Source organism: Heloderma suspectum, chromosome 1, assembly GCF_057233095.1.
Source record: "Heloderma suspectum isolate Gila_16-S chromosome 1, 16-S_ref, whole genome shotgun sequence".
NCBI classification, from domain to species: Eukaryota; Metazoa; Chordata; class Lepidosauria; order Squamata; family Helodermatidae; genus Heloderma; species Heloderma suspectum.
Genome location: NC_139458.1, coordinates 96,783,781 through 96,803,331, shown reverse-complemented (window position 1 = coordinate 96,803,331; position 19,551 = coordinate 96,783,781). Strand labels below are relative to the sequence as shown.

The window sequence follows — 19,551 nt, the reverse complement described above, 5'->3', positions numbered from 1 at the left end:
CACTGGTGTAAAATGGGGGGGGGATTTTTATTTATTCCCCCTCCCACACTGTTCCAGAGGGTCCCTTTCCAATCCTCCAGAGCAGAGTTTTGGAGGCTGCTATGGCTTGTAGGGGGATGGGGGACTTAGCAAATGTCATCTTCCTCCCCTTTAGCCAGTGGGAGATGAATCTGAATCCAACCCAAACTGTGTAATAATCCCATCTGTGTGTTCCACTGAAGGCTGAGGTTAAACGTTTTTTTTAATTCTTCATTGAGCTTTATGGAAGCCCACGAAGTATAGAAAATGTATCTCCAAGTTTTGATGAAACAAAACATTCTCAAACAAACAATAATCCAAGCACCTTGAATCTCTCCAGAAATATAGAAACTGCTCCTCTGCTTACCATTTCAAGTTAATATGCTTAAGGCTCATGAATTATATCCAATACTTACTATTCATTAAAATGAATGTCAAAATAATTTAAATAAGTTTTTACAAAATAAATCAATCTGTAAATTTCTCTCGCTGGTTATAGTTAGGAGAGCAAATAAAATAAAACTTATTAGTGTGCAATTATTAGTGTCTGAAAGCTAGGGCTGCAACTGCTAATGATTAATCAGATAGAGTAATTGATTAAGAGTGCAATCCTACGTATATTTAGACAGAAAAAAATCCTACAGAACTCTTTTCTGTCTAAACATGCATAGAATTACACCCTAAAAAGCCTTTTAGACTGCAATCCTAGACATGTCTACTCAGAAGTAGGCCCCATTGAGTTCAATGAGGCTTACTCAGAGGTAAGTATATAGGATTGCAGCCTAATTCAGCTTAAATGGCCTCCTGCATTCGTTAGGCAATCCATTTTAAATATAAAAGTGAATTATTTTTAATGCAAGTAAAAACTTCAAATAGCAAACATCTTAGATCATCTTCTTAGGTGGTACCTGCTGTGATGTACATATGAGCCACACAACGAAGGATTTTTTTTCTTCAAAAATGTTTCTGTCATATGCAAATTATGCAGACTTCATTGATTAAAACTAAGGTGACAGCCCTATTGAGGACTGGAGATGACTGGATTAAAATAATCCCAGGTTACCAAAACAGAAATACTGATTGAAGACACTGAGAAGGAATACTTGAAGTCATTGTTTCATCCCTCTAATTTACATGTGAACATGCTTCCATTTATTATGTCATCTGATCTTAGCAATGGGCTATAATTCTAAAACATCTATTAGCAAGTATTTTGGTGGGAAATCCAGCTATATATATATACACACATGCACACACACACACACATACATACATGCACGCACGCACATTCACGCGCGCACGCGCACACACACAGAGTGTATCATTAGCTTCTGAGTCCATGTTGGTCACACAATTGTCCTTGCAGTTATTTAGTAGCACTTTGAACACTGACTTGTCTTCAGTCTCCATCCTATCCACTCCCACGCACAGGGAGTCCACTAGTGTCCTCTCCTTCTTCTCTGGTTCTTACTTGGAGGCTTTATTAGGCTCTCTCTGTACTTAGCATTTGTATGGAATAATCGGACCATGTCGTGGTCTTTATTATCCAACACCCGAGGCAAGAAGAGAGACGATTTCTGGGTCCTACGGGTTTTGAAGCTCCTTCTGGGTCGCCCTTTCCCATTGATCGAGACATACCAGAGTCTCTCAGCACTAGCTTTGTGTTTGCTACTAGGTCCATTGGGCACAGTCCGGTACAAGCGGGATGCGTAAGTATTGTAGCCCAGCTCGTGGATCCGTTCCACAAACTCACACTCCGTGTTGTAGGTTTCCTGTAAAGTAATGACAATAACCATCAGTTAAGGAGAGCAGCTAGCCAAACCAGCGATGATTCGATAGGATGCTCGTTGCATGTGCCCTGCTGCAAACTCACTGTGGCACCCAAAAAAGGATAGAGTTAGGCCCAATATAAGGGCCCCCGTGCATCAAAAGCTCCACGAAGTGCCCTGGATATTTGCAGAACAAATATGAAAACGGTTCAGGCAGTGAGGCTTCTCTTGCTCTTTTTAAAATAAAACAGAAGAAAGGGCACCAGTCTCCCCCTTCCTACTTAACACCCAACTACCTGACAGTGCCAGAGGCTGGGAGGGGAGGGGAGCAAAAACAGCTGAGTAGTGTCTGTTCTGAGACCGACAGCTGCTCCCCCAGCTTTACACAAGGGCTGTCACACAGCGGGGGAATCCCAACGGTGCCCACCTACCAACAGAACAGGCACAGTTGGCGGAATGGATTGTCCCCTTTCTCCTGCAGCCTGTCCCAAATCTGCTCTGCGGGAGTTGCGGCCCCTCCCACCCCCGCAGTGCCAAATTTGCTGCCAAAATTCAGCAGTGCCTTGTTTTAAAGGGAAAATGAAGGGGGCTGGTTTGCCACCGCTGAATTCTAGTGGCGAATTCAGTGGTGCAACAGCAATTGCAGCAGCAGGGGGCTCCCTCCCAGCCTGTTCTTGGAGGGGGGGATTGGCCCCCAGACCCACAGAAGTTGCCCACCCCTGACTCAGTAGGACAAAGAGGGTTGACACAACATGTCAGCTCTCTCGGGATTCCCATTAAATTAGCAATACAGGTACCAAAGGCTGTCGAGAGCATAAGGAGTGAAGCATAGTGCTTCTTTGTTAAAGAATAAAGTAGGAGCAAAGGGACAATTTTCACAATGGTCTCCCTAAGGATGTACCGTTAAAGGTAGCCTAAGTGTATGAAAACCAGTGCTATTTAGCTTATTCTTAAATGATACAGAATCGGTGAACAGTAAGGTAGCCAAGTTTGCAGAGGGCACCAAATTATTCAAGATGGTGAAAGACTACAAAGAGCTCTAAAAGGATTTCTTCAAACTGGCAAATGAGAGTTAATGTAAGTAGAGAAGCTAAAGCATTTAGGGGCTTTTTTTGTTTAGAAAAAAGATGGAGAAAAACAAGGGGAGGTTTATAAATTACGAATGGTGTGGTTGAAATGGATGGATTATTGTCTTCCTTTCTCATAATACTTGGAATGGTGACAGCAACCAGTGGCGTGTGACAAGGGGTGCAGATACCGGGAAGCTGAAAGCTGCCGAGCAGCATACAGTCCCAGGGTGAAGCTGGCAGTTTGGATCAAGATGCACTGCTGGTGAAAGGAAGTGGGAAGCGAGATGTGGAAGAGTGGCAAGATGTATTTTCAGAATTAACTCTTGGTCCTACAACCACTTCCCTGAAAACTGGTGATTTTTTGTGATCAATGGAGGCTGGTGGCTCCAATGTCAGCGGGGAGGTAAATCCGCTCCGGATTTCAGACGGAACTCTAAAGGAGCGATCCAACCTTGGGTTGCTCCTTTAGAGTTATGGTTGGTTCTGACTGAAGGCCAGAGGGGATTCACCACCCCTCTGACATCGGAGCCACCAGTCTCCACTGGTTGTGTTGCCCCTGGTACATTTGCTGGATTGGATGTTTGGCCCTTTGACATGCTTAAGTTTGACATACCAGTATTAAATGTTATTACAATAACCACGAATTCCCTTTTCCAAGCTACTGATAGCTTAGATTCTCATAGTTACAAATTTAGCGCCAGGCATTTGTACTCCTGTGTGACATTCTTACGCACATCATTTTGAAAATGGAACCAAACCAACAACCACGTGTGACCAATGGTTCATCTGATCTAGGTCTTGGACATAGATCAGACTAGCATCCAAAGGTTATGTAAGATCCCTGAAGTAGGTAAATTTGGAGAAACTAATGTGCACTTCACCTGAATATGTGAATAAAATGCAAGTTCTAGGCTGCTTGACATCGTCAATCATTTTTATATCACAGGCTTGTTCCATCTCACATCTGGGAAATGTAGATAACCAGCCTATCACAAAGAATATATTGATAATTCAGGAATTAATGCTCTGATTTTTGAGGTCAGAATAATCACTTTATTGTGGAGTAAAATGCATCTAAACTCTTTGGTCAGTCTGGAAGTAATGGAGATTGTGTGCCAATTATTTCAAATTACTTGAGGGGTTTTCCTGAATTTGTGGCCCTGAATTTGGCTTACATCTCCCCCCACCCTAGCCAGCATAGCCAATGGTGAGGGATGATGGGAGTTGTAGGCCAAAATATCTGGAGGGCCACAAGTTGCCTATCCCTGCTCAATGAAAAGATGTGGGGCAAATGACTCTGACTAAAATGGGGTGGTTTATTCTATGAGGAAGACAATGTACCAAACACACATTTGGCCTTTGTCTGTGCCTCAGGCGGCTGTACCTGAACCATTGCTTATACGTACCTCTGCATTTACTTCATGATAGCAAAATACAATGATAGCATGATGGGATATTGGAAATAATCCAGACAATTATAGTCATGCATTACTTTAGCTTACATTCAATCAAGGGAATGTCTGTAGAGGTACAGAGTTAAATGAACAAAGTCCACTGACTTCAGTGCCTCTGGAGCAAAGTGCCTCTAGCATATCATATGCCAGTTTTCCACAGGAACAATCCTTTATCTATTTTGAGGTTCTCCACACATTTCACTCCTGACACTTTGATTTATTTATTACATTTCTACACCGCCCAATAGCTGAAGCTCTCCGGGTGGTTCACTTGGAGCTCTGATTCCTCCAAATTTGGCATAATGTGATTTTAAAAGGCTACAGGGAATTCTCAATTAGCCCAGCAGGGGGAGTAAATAGGGCCATACTCCACTTTCACAATTTCGGTACAGCAGGGCCCCAATAGGGCCCCAATATGACTAGCATAGTGGTGAATCCAAGGTTGCCAATCTCAGCGCTAGAAACAATAACGTTGCATAAGCAAAGCACTAATTAAGAGATGTTTAGTGAACTGAAATTAATTCATATAGAGTGGTTTCTAGCTGGTAAACAAATTGCCATGATATCTAGAGGTGGGGTGGCTGTGGTCTATCAGCATTCCATTGCCTTGACCAAGTGCTCCATCTAGCCTTTGCCAATTTTTGAGTGTGTGTTTCTGAAGTTGAGTGCCTGGGACACGACAGAGATTCCGTTGGTGTACTGTTCACCATGATGTCCAGCAGTCTCCCTACCTGAGCTGGCCAAGGTGGTCTTGGCGGTGACATAGGAATCTCCAGGGTGGTTGTTCTGGGAGACTTCAGTGTTCCTGCTGAGGCCTCCCTGTCAGGTTCATGAGCCCGTCCCAGGTAATTCCTGACTCCACACATTCCCCTTGATACTCCTTAGCCCTGTTTATTTTTTTTTTTTCTTTGCTGGATGAGATGAAGGTGATCTGGGAGGTGGGTGGAACTTAATATAATTCCATTGTCTCCAACAGACCTCTACCTAGACAGGCTCAGGGGCACCCCTTATCTTTGAGGGTCTGGGACCTATTAGGGTGGTCCGGCACAGACTGAAGCATCCAAATAGTTTTCTGATGGCTCTTAGGGATCTTCCTGCCACTCAAGGTGGCAATCCTATTGCTGCCTTGATCAACCTTTGGAAAGAGAAAATTGCCTGGGCAGTTGACACGCTTGCTCCTGAACATCCTCTCCCTTGACATGGAGCTAACTCAGCTCCTGTTGGGAGTCTGAGAAACTGGAAGCGATGAAACAGGAGGGGAAAAGACTAGTGTGGCACTGGCAGAAGACTTGTGATGAATATGATCTAATATAGGCTGGAGCGTACTCTGGCAATGACAGTAGTAAAGAAATCTTATTTTTCCACCACCATTACACCTGCTCAGAGCCAACCAGCAGAGGTGTTTTGAATAGTTAGGTTTTTACACTCAAACACACACACAAGGGTCAGACAGATTACAGTACTAATTGCCGTTATGCACAAAGACTAGACTTAAAACTAAATGCAAATACAACTAAGGCCAGAATTGTGGGGAAGGCAGGGATGAAGGGAATAACTAACACTCAGAAAAGGACAGACACAAATGACAGAAAGATTAATTAATAAAATGCAATGAGCTGGGGGGTTTTAAGGAAAGATTTTAGGAAAGGATTAGTCTAGATTTGAAAGGATTTTACAGAACGATTGGTCTGGATTGGAATAAGGAAAGGTTTAGATGATACAAGCTAAAAACAACCACAACAAACTTTTAGCATTCCTGCTCCTAAGAGAGTAAACTAACAATGAGCAGTAGAAAACATGGCAGAGTTCTAATATATTCAGTGTTTTTTCCAACAGCACTGTGACTGGAAGACCAGAAAGTCATTCCCTGGTCTGAAGTTAGAATGGTTAGTCACAAAATTACACCTCCTCCTGTCCTTACCACTTTCCCTACCTTGCTCTTTCCTTTCATGGAGAGCTGGGGTTTTTTTTTTTTCCATTTTAAACTGTGTCCCTCCTAATCTCCAAAATGGGTCTGAAACTTCAGGAGCAGCCTATTTTGTTTCAGTGAAGACCCAATCTGCTTCACATAAGGTCTGATTCTCTCCAAAGCAGGCTGCTTCAGTACTAATTCTCAAGGCTGAATATCATGCTAATGTTCAATACAATTCAAATATGCAGAAACATCACATCATATAGTACAGTCCTTCCTGAACTGCACCCGTTGAGATTGTAAATTGGAAACAGGTCATAACTTTGAATGCTTCGTGCACATGGAGAACAAACACGTCAGGAAGAAGAGTGTTAGTCTTCCATTTTCTCTAAATTCCTACTGCCCATATGAATGGATGCTTCATTTACATTAGGAAGCAATGAGATCTGCTCCCCAATATAAACCTCTAGTTTCACCTGTAGGGATATAATAGAGGAGGAAGGACTGTATATGTGCTATTTCTTCATATTTGTATAGGAGATCAAAAAGAGACGCTTTTAATTCCACCAGATTTCTTTCATTGAAAAGAGAATTTCAAGAGCAATGTGTTTTAAGAAAATAAAATAAAAGTAGATATTTGTTAGACTGGAATTCAGGTGAAATGTATTTGAGGGAGTAAAGCTCAGTGTCTTTTTGGTGTTCGCTGTAACAGACTGATATGACTACCTCTGCCTGGAATTTGACAAACATTAGAAATATTATTCACTTGATTTAGGGTGGTCTCCTCTTACAAGTAGATTGAAACAAAGATGTTGTGCATTTTTGTGTTCATTTTAGAAATGTGCACATATTGTTAAACACTTCTTTTTCTTTTTTGGCAAATTATATCACAAACTTGGAAACGTACAGATTTCCAAACAAAAATTGTGTTTGGGTCCACGTTTGATTCCGGAAGGTTAAATTGGGTAATCTCACATTAAAACACAATGAATTTGTCACCCAGCCTTATTCCAGACTGAGGGGATTGCACTGCACTGTCTAAGAACTATCATACCGAACAATCTTCCCTGATACCAACAACTGTAGGATGTTAGAAAATATTGTGTTGAAAATGTAGCTGGAAAGCTGAAACAAATTAATGGGTCAGTTCCAGATGTAACTGTACTTAGAATAGACCAACTGAAACCAATGGGGAGTTAGTTGAGACTAACTTCAGTTCCATAGGCCTACTCCAAGTATGACTAAATCTGAAACCAACCCATTGTCTCTGTGCAGTTTGCACCCATACACCAGAGTGACAGACAACTCCTCATACCTACAAGAAATGTAGATATCCCCCTATAAGCATATGAATCATGTATCTCTATGGAGTCAATGGGCTGTGTCTGGCTTGGTGGCTCACAAGTTTTGAAGGGCTAACATAACACAAAATAACTTGTCTGAGGAATGAGTGCCAAAAGGTTCCTAGGCCAAAGGTATTGCAGATGAGAAGCTGATGAGGGTGGGTAGCATTTTAATTGGGGCTGCCAACTTTCTAAAGAAATTTTATTGGATTAATTAATCAATGAAGTAAATATGTTTATATATGTGGAACTACCATCTACACTCACTGCTGCTTTTACCAGCTAAGCTCGGCCTCTCCTCACCCCCTCACAGAGGCCATTGGGTTCAGCTGTCCTGTAGAGAAGAAGCAATAGACACTGAAGAACTGCCATCCCTGCTTACTGCTGCTTTTACCAGCAGGGCTGGGCCCCTCCTCTCCCTTTGCAGAGGCCATGAGAACTGACTGCCCTGTGAGGAAGACCAGCTGGACCATCTACTCAGAGCGGGGGAGTCATCTTGGCCCCCAGAGCCTTACCTACAGTGGACGGAGTGACAAGCCAGCAGATTCCAGTTAGGCCCCAGAAGACTAAGAACCACCCTGTAAAACCAACAACTTCTAGCTGCGTTACAGGCATTTCAAGGAACCCTGGTCACCAGGCTATTTCTTGGACACCCACCAAGGTCTAATTTTGAGCTGTGAGCTGCCTCTTTCCAACACAGCTTGTCATTGTAAGAACTGTATAACATTAAAAATTGGTACCTGAGTTTTTTTGTTTTCCTTTTCCCACCCCATCCGGTTTTCCTTTTGTGTCATGTCTTTTTAAATGGTATTTGCCTCTTTTATTGGCATCCTTTCCACTCCCCCAGCCTCTCCCCCACTGAGCCAATCCCCCACCCCTGCTAACATAAATTGTATGCCAGATGGCAGGGAGCGCCATGTTTCTACTGATTTGTAAGCCACTCTGTGAACCCTTCCAGCTGCAGGTCAGGATATAAATGCTATCTAAATAAATTGCAGGACTGATCCAGTATTCAGTGCTCTTTGCTAAATGTCTCTCCCAGAAGCATATCCTTCTGCTTCTGCCACTCTATGCTCCACATCCATCATTCACCCCATCCTATTTCACTTTCTGTAACTTTGGTGCCAACTGAGCAGAAAACAAAAATAGTCTTAAACTGTTTTCCATTCATCATAACTCAATAGTCCCTTTACATATCCTTCTAAAATTTTGCAAGGTTGTTGTTGTTGTTGTTTGGCCTATGGACCCCTTTATGACATATGCCATTTTCATACAAATTGCCAAAAACAACTGGTGGAGCGGGATATGTCAAATACTTCCCCCTCCTGAACACTTCCACAAAAAAACACTGCACCTATCCTTCTGAAATTTTGCAGATTTCTTAAGTGTGTCATTTTCATAAGAACAGCCCACAAGAAACATAGGGGATAAGCCCATCCTCTTTTGGAAAATCCAAAATCGTAACAGCTGCACTTGCACAAAGCTCTCATCCCCTATTCATCTGAAACTTTTCAGTCTTGATCCTCTCAGAAGGTGCAACTATCCCTACAAATTTCATCCAATTCTGCCAATAAATTAAAAAGTTGTCAGCAGTTCCCTTTTTTTAAAAAAAAATTAAAATCAAACTTAAAAGGCATGTAGCACACAGACTCTTGCAGCTATTTGCCAGAAATTTGGCCAACACAATCCCCCCACAAGGGACTACTGTCCTTGAAAATTTCATCCAATTGTGACAGACAAAAGTTATAGCCATTTGTTGCTTTCCAGTGATAGTCAATGGGAAACATGAAGATTTTGATTTCCGAATCAAGATTTGGCTATTTGGATCCAGGCTGAAATGGGCAATCTCCAAATCAGTCTGAGCTGAATTAATCTGTTTTCTGAAGCACCAAATTGGGTTTCAGACCAAATCTTGTTGTCACCCCTAATTGAAGGACATTTGAAATAACTTACAAACTTACAAACAAAAGCTACCATTCCTTCTTACAAGGAAGGGTCATATTTAATATTGATTTTGTTGTTTTCTATGCCAGTATCAGACAAGAACCAATATAGTCTTCAAAAATAAACAAGGTGCCCCTAACCCTCAGCCCCGCCAATGAAAATTGGCCCTCACTGATTTATTTTGGCCTGCAACAATGAAACAGCTACAGCTTTCACCAGCAAATCTGATTTTAACATCTCACATAGACTGCAAGAATCCCTAATGCCAGTCCTAGATGGAGTGATAGCAATATTCTAAAACATTAGCTCTCTCAACCCACTTTAACAGATGCCTGGCTGCAACCCTGATGGGAGGCCACTTGGGAACCTCATGTACTCCAAGTTTCTTGTAGACCGGTGGGATCAAAATGGAATGAATGAATGCGCCACATCATGTTGCCCAAGAGTTACTAAGAGAAAGGATGGGAATGTTTCCTCTTCTTGCTGCTACAAATGCAAGTTTCATTTTTCCCACAGTTCTGTCCACTACCCACCCAACAAGCATTGTAATGGCTTCCGTTAAATCGCATGTGCTATGGAATAGGGAAAGGAATAATAAAACCCCATTTCATCAAACTTCCTTATCATCAATGCAGTATCTCTTAAATCCTCCGTAGCGTGCAGAATGGGGTAGAGCATAAAACATCGTATCATACATACCATGAGGCCAGATCAAAGTATAAAAGCATAATTGCAAAGTGTTGGGGCGGGGAGGGAAGAACCTGATTTAATTTACACATTCTTTCAGTCTGTAACCGGCTTTGGTGCTACACCTCTGGTGTTAGATCCCAACTTAAATTACTTTACACATGCTGAGAGGCCATTCATTACCTTGTGCAAATGGGACTGCCATTGACATCCCTGGGAGAGCTTTCTTTTGAAAGGCTTCCTAATCATACTGTCAATTGTAGACTTCCTTACCTCTTTACACTTATTCACCTGAATGCCTTAATTACAATCTCTAAAGTGATATGTGCACATTTATGCCATTACGAATACTCATCTGTACCACCTCTATCTTTTTCTCTTTTTTTAATGTGCAAGTTGGATGATTCAGTTTGGCTGATAAGCTGCACACATAAAAGGGAAATGAGTATGCCTCACACTTGCCATCATGCTAGAGGCCTCCAAGTATTGGCTGCTTAATCCCCAGCGTAAAACCAAAGAGCATATTTTGTTCTCTATAAATGTTTGTACATGGCCACCAATGCATGTACCCTTTTGACTACGATGGCATTTAAATCACCACTGAAAATGATCAGCACCTCAGCAGAGGATGTGTCAGCTTCCTTGCCATAGTTAAGATGCTTCTGTTTTAAGCAGCACTTACTGAAGCATAAAGTCTGCCTCTTTTGTTCATGGCCAGGTATCTGCCAGAGAAACAGCCTTTGATAGCAACAATTCCAACGTCCACTGCAGTGATCTCTAGAATACCTAAAATAGAAATGTAAAGATGTGTTAGATTATTATACACACACACACACACACACACACATATAGTAGTAGTGGCAGTATTTCACAAACTTCACAGCCCTTTCACATCTTGAACCTCACATGCTTAGTTGGAGTTATGCCCATTTGAATTCATGGGATCATTTCTATATACTTGCCCAAGTTCTGTGCCTTTGGTATGTGCCCAGAAGCTTGCAGGGGGCGGGGGCGTTACACAGATTGCATATAGAAAACTTCCCCAGCACGCAGATGGATGAGGCAGCCCAGAGTTTTTCTATGCCTGCATCAGATCTACGTGGAGCTTTTGATCCCAACCAATGTGTTTACAATTGACATGTCATTAGGCAAAGTACTTTATAGCCCTTCTTCCATTCATCCTCCCAATAAATTTGTAAAGTTGCTCATTACAATTCCCATTTCAACAGCAGAGAAAATGAGAGGCTGAGAGTAACTTGCTCAAGGCTATTGATGGACTTCAGAACCATGCAAGAGTTTTGAATCTGGGGCTCTCTTGCTTCTCAAGATGCCAATATTCAATTATCAAAATCCTTGTTCCATCTGGAAAACATTACGCTTAGTGACGCTACTGCACACAGGACTACCATTTACTTCTAAACTCTTCAACAATGTCTAACGATCAAAAATGACATCACAAGAGAAAAATAAGAACATGGGAACTTTTACTAGTAAATCCCTGGCTATTTGATTGAGATTGAACTGCCTCAAGAAAGAAAGATCTGACATTGAACTAGAGGTTCACTTAATCCTATATGTCTATAAAAAGTTTAAATCCCCTTTAATGCCTTTCTTAGGGACACAAGAGTGCTTGACTTATTGAAACAAACCACAAAGCTGCCCATTTCAGGACAATGCTCTTGCTGCGGTCTCCAGAGGGCAAAATGGAGTAAGATGATCTGCTACAGCATCTTAGAGCCACTGTGGAACCATGAAAGGAGTCTGCCATTTAGAAAGTCAGTGTAGCCCTTGGGGAAAGGACAATGTGGCTGTCTAAGCCAGATTCAAAGAGAGGAAATATTTTAGACCATGAAAGAAAGTATCTCAATGCCCAGACAAGTGGAACAAGGAAGGCAAAGGTATGCATCAATTCTGTCTAAGGAATGTTTCACACATTACACAGCAACAAACCCAGGTTTGCCACCATGTATACATCCAACCGAGTTGCAGGTAATTCTGTCTCTCTGATCAAGGCATCCATATGACACGTATTTGTTCATTTGCCAGTTTTAAAAATTAATATGTTGCTTTTCTGCCCAAGTCTCACGAAGCATTGCATGACAAAACAGTTTAAAAAAATCACAAAATTTAAAAACACACAGTGAGACATAAGTTCTCAAACAACTGTTCGTCATATTAAAGCATTACATTTTTAGGCATTCTGTTGGGGAGAGGGAATCTTAAACGTGCACTGAAAAAATATAATGTGTGCCGGAACATAAAACACTTGGGAGATGCTATTAGAAGAACTGATATAATACATATGGAGGTGTATGATCTGCATTTCAGATTATGACACTAGCAGTTTCATAGTTCATTATTATCGATATTGGGTTTGGCATCTCATTTATCAATTATTTGTGCTTAAATAATTGATGTTTTAATTTTTTTTCTTTTAAAAAGATACTACCTTCTCACACAGAGTAAGCCTAAAAAAATCTAACATATAAAATAAAAATAAATAAAACCTACAACATTTATGATGGGGCTATTTTATGCTATCGCTTTGAAACTGACTTACGGGCACACTTCATATGCATGTCTGTACATCCCTCAGAGCACAAGCCTATGCTTATTTTATGCTTGCTGGGATGTCCTAGAGTGTTGGTGTAAGTCTCCTGCACTGGCAGATCGTGGACATCCACCATTGCTGGGGACAATACATTGCCCCAAGCCTCCCACCACAACAACACAACACAACACAGGATTCTGACTATAGCCCCCTTCACATTTTACATGTAATTACTTGGTGCAGCTAGGTAATTTTAGACCCTGGACTTAATAGTCTTATGGGAGGTCCTTTAGATGGCCATGTCTCTTATTTCAATTATAAAGTACACAAATAATATTTCTCTTCCTGGCAACCTCCAACTGCCATGCCATGCTTTAACACTGCTTCTACATTCCTGATAATAAAAATAACAAAACTGTTTGCAACTCTGATTTATAGAACACACACACACTGAGCATGTGCAGTTTTGCATTTTAAACTCCTCTTCAACTGTTTAATTCCATAACATTGTGTTTTCCTCAATATTGGGGAAACCCAAATAGATTTATAGTACAGTGGAGGGGTTATCCTGTACACACACAACATTTGGTGAGTTAGATGAGAAGAACGCTTTAGATCTGTCCTGGGCTGGGGGTGGGGTATTGCTGTAAAAGACACTCATGGAAAGATTTCCAGAGCATCTGTAGAAACCTTAGTCAAACCTTCATGCAGTGCATGCACATCAATTGCTCTTTCATCATTTGGGGTACAAAGTCAAGCACTTTTAAGTCCCGTTGATTTCAATGAATTACCAAAGTGCTTAACTTTGGCCAGATGATGCCCTTTGTGTCATCTCACTGGATGATTTGCAGCTGAATGTGTGACCTGAATGCCATTTTTCTTGGTAGAAGGGTGGGGTACAAATCAAATCAAATCAAATCAAATCACTGAATGAATAAAGTGCTTCCACTGAAAAGAGCTGTGTATGAGATGATATTGGGTGATGGAAAGCTCTGCCTGTAATGGCTATTAGACACACGTGCATGCCATCCCTGGATGTCGTAATCACCAAGGGGTGAATATGCATGTGTGAATCCACCCTAACTCCCAAGCGCAGCGCTCATCCTTTGCACAGGAGAGTAGTCTTTTGCTTAGCCAATCTGTCTCTGATAGGGGCTATTTCCGTGAATGTTGGCAGTCTACTCAAAAACGGGCAGGCAGCAGGCGTCATTTCCTCTACCCTGAATGCTCTAACTCTTCAAACACAAATCAAACGAGGGTGATAAGAAGAAAGGAGGGAGTGGGAAACCAACCAAATAAACAGACTGAGATGAACAGACTGAAGTGCAAAAGTCAACTTGAAATGTTGTTTACAAAAACCCTGGCTAGATGATCGCAATGACTCCCTCCACTCCACCCCCAGGATTCGTGCTGGGATCCAACCCGGTGTCACTGAGGAAAGGGATTCGAAGGCTAAAGAGTCCTAGGAAGTCACACCTTCTAAGACAGATAAGCCAAGTGACAGCCGCTAGTTTCGCCTTGTCTTTTGCAAATTCCAGAGAGTGGCTTCAATCCACATAGGGATGTATTCTTGGAGAGATGAGGGCACACAAAGCACAGAGATGTGGAGGTGCTGGGAAGGTTTCTAGGAGCCCAGACAAAAGGGAGAGGCTTACCACTGAGAGGAAGTCCTTTGGGGTCTGCACTCGCCTTCTTTGAGAGAGAGGCAGACCTGAAAAGACCCTTTGCTTTGAATTCTTGGCAGCCTTCTCTTTTGTGCCCTTTGCTTCCTATCCAGGCGGGTGGAGGAATATCCTGGTGTGTGGGTAAATTTAGAAGGTAATTTTAAAAATCACTCGCATCTCTCCCCTCACACCATCCAACTGCGAAGGAGGAAAAGATCACAGCCCCATCGACCCCAGACACGATAGAGCCAAAGACACACACACACACACACACACACACCCCATAAGTGTTTATTTCCCACCATGCCCTCAGTTTATGATCAAGAGTATTAAATATGAAAAGGGAGAAGCAGAAAACAGAGGGAGGTTACCTGGACCACAACCCCCCCCACACACACACACACTAAGATGCTGAGGAAAACCTGCCACAATTCTTAGACCAGCTTTTCCCAGCCTGGTGCCCTCCAGATGTTTCGGACTACATCTCCCAACATTCCTCACCATTGGCCATAGTGGCTGGGCAGATGGGAGTTGAAGTCCAAAATATCTGGAGGGCACCTGATTGGGGAAGGCTGTCTTAGACTCTGACATAACCGCATAACACAGAACTATTCCAGACCTACTCTGTAGTAGTTGGAAGGCTGTTGGCAAATAGCTTTAACCACAGGGCTACTGAGCCAAAATGGAGGCATCTTGAGGTTTATAATGCCTTCTGGGCTTGTTGCCTATGCCTGCTTCATTAGGGAATGAGGGGTGGGGGGTTGGAGAGACGCCTGCTCAGGGAGAGCGATTCCTAACAGGAGAATGTTCAGGGCTCAAGCTGCCAGCCATCTAACTTGGAAGTCTTTCTAGCTAGCCACTCTAGCTTTATATGAGAATGTGCAAAGTGCCGGGTCACCAGGCATGGCCTTTTAGGAGGAGCAGTAGTCTCCGCTTTCCCGCATAGCCCCAGGGCTTACTCAAGGTAAGGATCCTTTATCCCAGGCTCCCCCAAGCCAGCGCCCTCTAGATGTGTTTGATTACAACTCCCATCATCCCCAGCAGGTGCTGGCTGGGGGTGACGGGGTTGTAGTCCAACACATCAGACTTCGGGTTGGAGAAAGGCTGCTTTGTCTCTAGGATATCTCTGTACGGACCCTCGATCGCTGTCCCCAACTGCATAGCAAATTCTTGGTTGCATAGCAAGTCTTGGAGAAAGCCAGTTTTCGGCATTGCATTTAATAGGACCTTTGGCACATACGTTCTAAGATGTGCCTTCGCCGATATTACGAAGGATAATATCCCTGTCTGGAGTTTCCCTTCTTTACACTTGAAGGTTAATGGATTGTCTGGAGTTTCCACGGCCAGGTTTCGATTTTTAGCTTTCATTCCCAGAGTCCGTTCCGCCCCCCACCCCCGTATTTTTCGCCATCCGTTTGAGGGCTGAAATAAGGTCTGGCGCTAAGCCCTAGAGACACACGCACCCGCTCAAATTAAATGCGGGACGCTGCGAAGGCGTTACGATGTAGCCAAAGCGTCCGGACAAGATCGTCTCATAAGGATGGGCCAGAATCTCGGTGTGGGGTGTGGGGTGGCGGGGAGGGGGGTTAAAAAAATCTCGCCGCAGGTGAAAGATTTGCCTTGGGCAGCGTTTCACGTCGCCTCTCAAGGGCCATGCCTGAGACCCTACGCAAAGCGAATCGCCAGGTCTGGCCCCTTGTCCCGCGGCTCCCGCCCCCTCAATCGCTCGAATTTCTCAAGACCTCCCGTAGATCGCCTTGAGCCTCCTTGGACGGAAAGGCGGCAAGTGAGACGTCGTTGCTGTTGTTTATAAAGAAACAAGACCCGCATAAGCCCAGCGCGTGGGTAGACAAGGCTTCCTTGGACATGAGTCCGAGATCTATGGCGCTTCCTTGGAAACCCGTCCCCGTGGACTCCCCGGGAGAGAGAGAGTACTCACTGAAGACGCTGTTCTTCTCCAGGGTGCCGTTGATCTTGCCGTTGGCGTGGATCTGGAGGTGGTACTTGGTGGCGCAGTAGAGCTTCCTGCGCCGGGGCGCTCCGCCGAGGTGCTCGTAGACCCCGCCGCGCCCGCCGGCATCCCTGCGCCAGCGCGGGTCGCACGCCTGCCCTGCCCGGCTGGCGCACGCCGGGGGCCCCCGCCGGGGCCGCGCCTCGGCACCCGCCCGCGAGAGCGGCGGCGGCAGCAGCAGCAGCAGCACGAGCCAGGCCGGGCTCACCATTGTGGCATGGTGCGGGGCAGCGCCCGGCAGCGCCCCGCGCCCCGCCGAGGACGCCCCCGCCGGGCCGTCACAGGGCGCTGCCCGGGCGCCGCTGGTGCTGCTGCCCTCCGGAGGGGCCGCGGGCGGCGCGCCGGACCCGCGCGGGGCGCATGGGCGACCTGGCGGGGCCGCGGGCTGGCCGCCTCGCTCGCTCGCTCGCTCGCTTCAATCAGGCTCGGTTGCGTCTGCGCTCCCTCGCCCGCCCGCCCGCGGTCTGTTTAAATGAATAGACGAGGGGGAAGGCAGAGCGGAGAGGCCCGGCGGCTCGAAGGAGGTGGCGTCGCTGCGATCCTCAGGACCCGAGTCCTCGGTCCCCGGAAAGGCAGACTTTCTGCATGTGGAGAGGGAGAGGGAGGGGAAGGGAGGGGAGGGGAGGGGAGCGCGAGAGGGAGGGCGGGCGGGCAAGCCGGGGCACCGAAATCCAACAGGAGAGACTATGGGGACACTTCGTTAATCGACGGGGCACAAAGCGGAAAGCCGCTCACCGCGCCAAGGGCGCCTCGCCAACCAACGGATGCAGCCGGGGGAGGAGAAGGGATCCGCCTCGTGCGATCGCCCAGAGCGCAGCCTGGATGCGGTGGCGCAGCATCACGTCCGCGCGTGCACCCGCGCACACGCGCGGTGGCCTTCTGCAGATAGCCGCGCCACCCACACGAGGGATGGAGAGCTGGTGGTTGTCTCTCTCCCGGCCAGTTCCCCAAAGAGCAAATCACGCCAGACCGAATACGTCGGGGGCGTCTGAGAAGTGTACACCTCGAGAGAAGGTCGGACCCTGAGGTCGGGCACTGGTTGCTCTTGATCCTAGATCACAGTCCGTGGCCAGTAGGATGACTGATGTTGAATTAAAGAGGGGTGTGTGTGTTTTTGAAAAATTAAAGTGCACGATTAAAACGGAAAGAAAGGCTAAGAAAACTGGTTTGGACACCCGCTCAGAAGGCGGGTGGGAACCACCCCCCTACCAAAACAAAACACCCCCCCCCCAAATGTTCAAAGATTTCACAGCCAGCCGTTGGTGATTTAAACTGTTTCCCTTTATCTCGATTGCTGAAAGAAAACACTAATTTATATATCGGTCATTTTGCTACATTTCCTCCAACTTGCTAGGTCTTTTTAATTTATTTATTTTTTTACTATGTATGCAAACGTTGTATGGCTCTAATACATTTGATCAGATTGAATTAATTTCAGATAGACAGATAATAAAATTTAACATACTCGTTCCTGTTATATTCGGCCTAATCACTTTGTAAAAATTCAAATAAATAAAGAAGCAAAGCATATGGTTTGAAACAGCTAAATAAATGCAGTTGCTTGAATATTAAACGGTGACTAGTAAAAACAAAAACCTGTTGTGGAGATGGGGCCATCCAGGTAATAAGTATTAATCTGCTCAAAATAACGTCTAAGTGGGGCAATGTAAAAAAATGTGGGTAGGGCTGCAGTCCTATCTACTCCTAACCCACTGACAGCGTAACCCTATATATATCTACTCAGAAGTAAGTCCCATTGTGTTTTATGGGGCTTACTCCCAGGTACATAGGTATAGGATTACAGCCGAAATGTAGAGAGACTTACTCCCGAGTACATATGCATAAGGGCTACAGGAATGTTAACAATATGAGCTTTCCTCCATCCAGTGGATTAAAAAAATTGATAAAATTCAAGTTATTAAAATGCGACAGAGATGTAACTAGATTGGATCGACTGCGGGGGTAGGGGTGGAGCCTCTAGCGGAAAGAATAGCCGGAAAAATAGTTCTTTCCTAAAGGAATGCTAGAAGGGTAAGGTGATTAAGAGCGCAATCCTATGGATGTTTAGACAGAAGGAAGTCCTACAACTCCCAACACTCCCCAGCCAGCTATGGGGAATGCTGGGGGTTGTAGGACTTTCTTCTGTCTAAACATCCATAGGACTGCCTAGTTAGTGTCTCCTGGACAGCCCGATCCTGTTCGGTAGTAAAAGGCACCTCATCATTCAATCATCTAGAATGTGGAATAAAAGAAAATATTAAGAACCACGCACAGAGATAACCTTTCATGGAAAGCCTGCCTCCTTTTCCCACGGGCTCTCCTCCTACCCCACAAATTGAACTTGATCTGACAGAAGCATCTGAACTAAGAAATGTTCAGGCAATTGTGTATATATATATATATATATATATACACGCATGCACGCACGACAGGAATGACTCGCACATCGTTGTATAGCTGAACTGTTTGGGATACGCGATCCAACCAAACTTAAAGCATTTTTTAAAATTTTTATCGATTTAAAATGGGACAGCTAATACTAAGACCTACGGGCTGGATCGTGCCCCTCACCGTCCCCAAACCCCTTCTTTCCGCAGAGAACCGAGGATATGCAGCGGACAGCAACAGTAATACTTCGATGAGTAGGGCTGAAGCTGGGAGCCTGCGATCCCTTTGACAGGTTGGGGGAAAGCCTTCAACAGGCGTTGTCATAAACAGCCTTTCCCCTCCGCCACACCTCCTCGCGCGTTTCGGTTTTGTTTGTTTTTGGCGTCCAGGAACCGTGTCAGTGTCGTGGGAACTGGATCTGATTGAGAACGAAATGCGGGCGACGTCCCGTTTCCGCCTCGTGAGACTTTACTTCCCCGGGAAGAATCCCACCGTTTCCACCCGTCGTGACCCTGGCTGAAAACTAAACCGAAGCGCCTAGTGGGTGGAAGAGGGACACGTGAATGAGTCGGCCTCCAGTTGCTTCCATCTTGATCGCATTATGGGGACCGTTTTCCTAATTAGCACCTCCATCCTCAGCATCCACCGAATCTCTCCCCCCCCCGAGGGGAGGGGGGGGCTTTGGGCATCTAACAGAGACGGGCTTCCTCCGACAGCCAGCTCTCGTTGTGCGGACAGCC

General features: G+C 44.8%; 1 protein-coding gene across 1 annotated transcript; it reads right to left on the bottom strand.

Annotated features, from left to right (window-relative positions):
* Positions 1–1,136: 1,136 nt before the first annotated feature.
* On the bottom strand, positions 1,137–16,752 carry FGF3 (fibroblast growth factor 3). The gene is made up of 3 exons (XM_084827985.1): positions 16,352–16,752; positions 10,880–10,983; positions 1,137–1,790 (listed from the first exon to the last, which is right to left on the bottom strand). The coding sequence occupies exons 1-3, from the start codon at positions 16,632–16,634 to the stop codon at positions 1,458–1,460; spliced, it is 720 nt and encodes a 239-aa protein (XP_084684111.1). The 5' UTR covers positions 16,635–16,752; the 3' UTR covers positions 1,137–1,457.
* Positions 16,753–19,551: the final 2,799 nt, after the last annotated feature.

Coding starts and splice junctions, on each gene's coding strand:
- FGF3 (XM_084827985.1), bottom strand. CDS start 16,634: ATGGTGAGCCCGGCCTGGCTCGTGCTGCTGCTGCTGCTGCCGCCGCCG. Junction 10,984..16,351: donor GGAGAAGAACAGCGTCTTCA/GTGAGTACTCTC, acceptor TTTCTATTTTAG/GTATTCTAGAGATCACTGCA. Junction 1,791..10,879: donor GAGGCAGACTTTATGCTTCA/GTAAGTGCTGCT, acceptor ATTACTTTACAG/GAAACCTACAACACGGAGTG.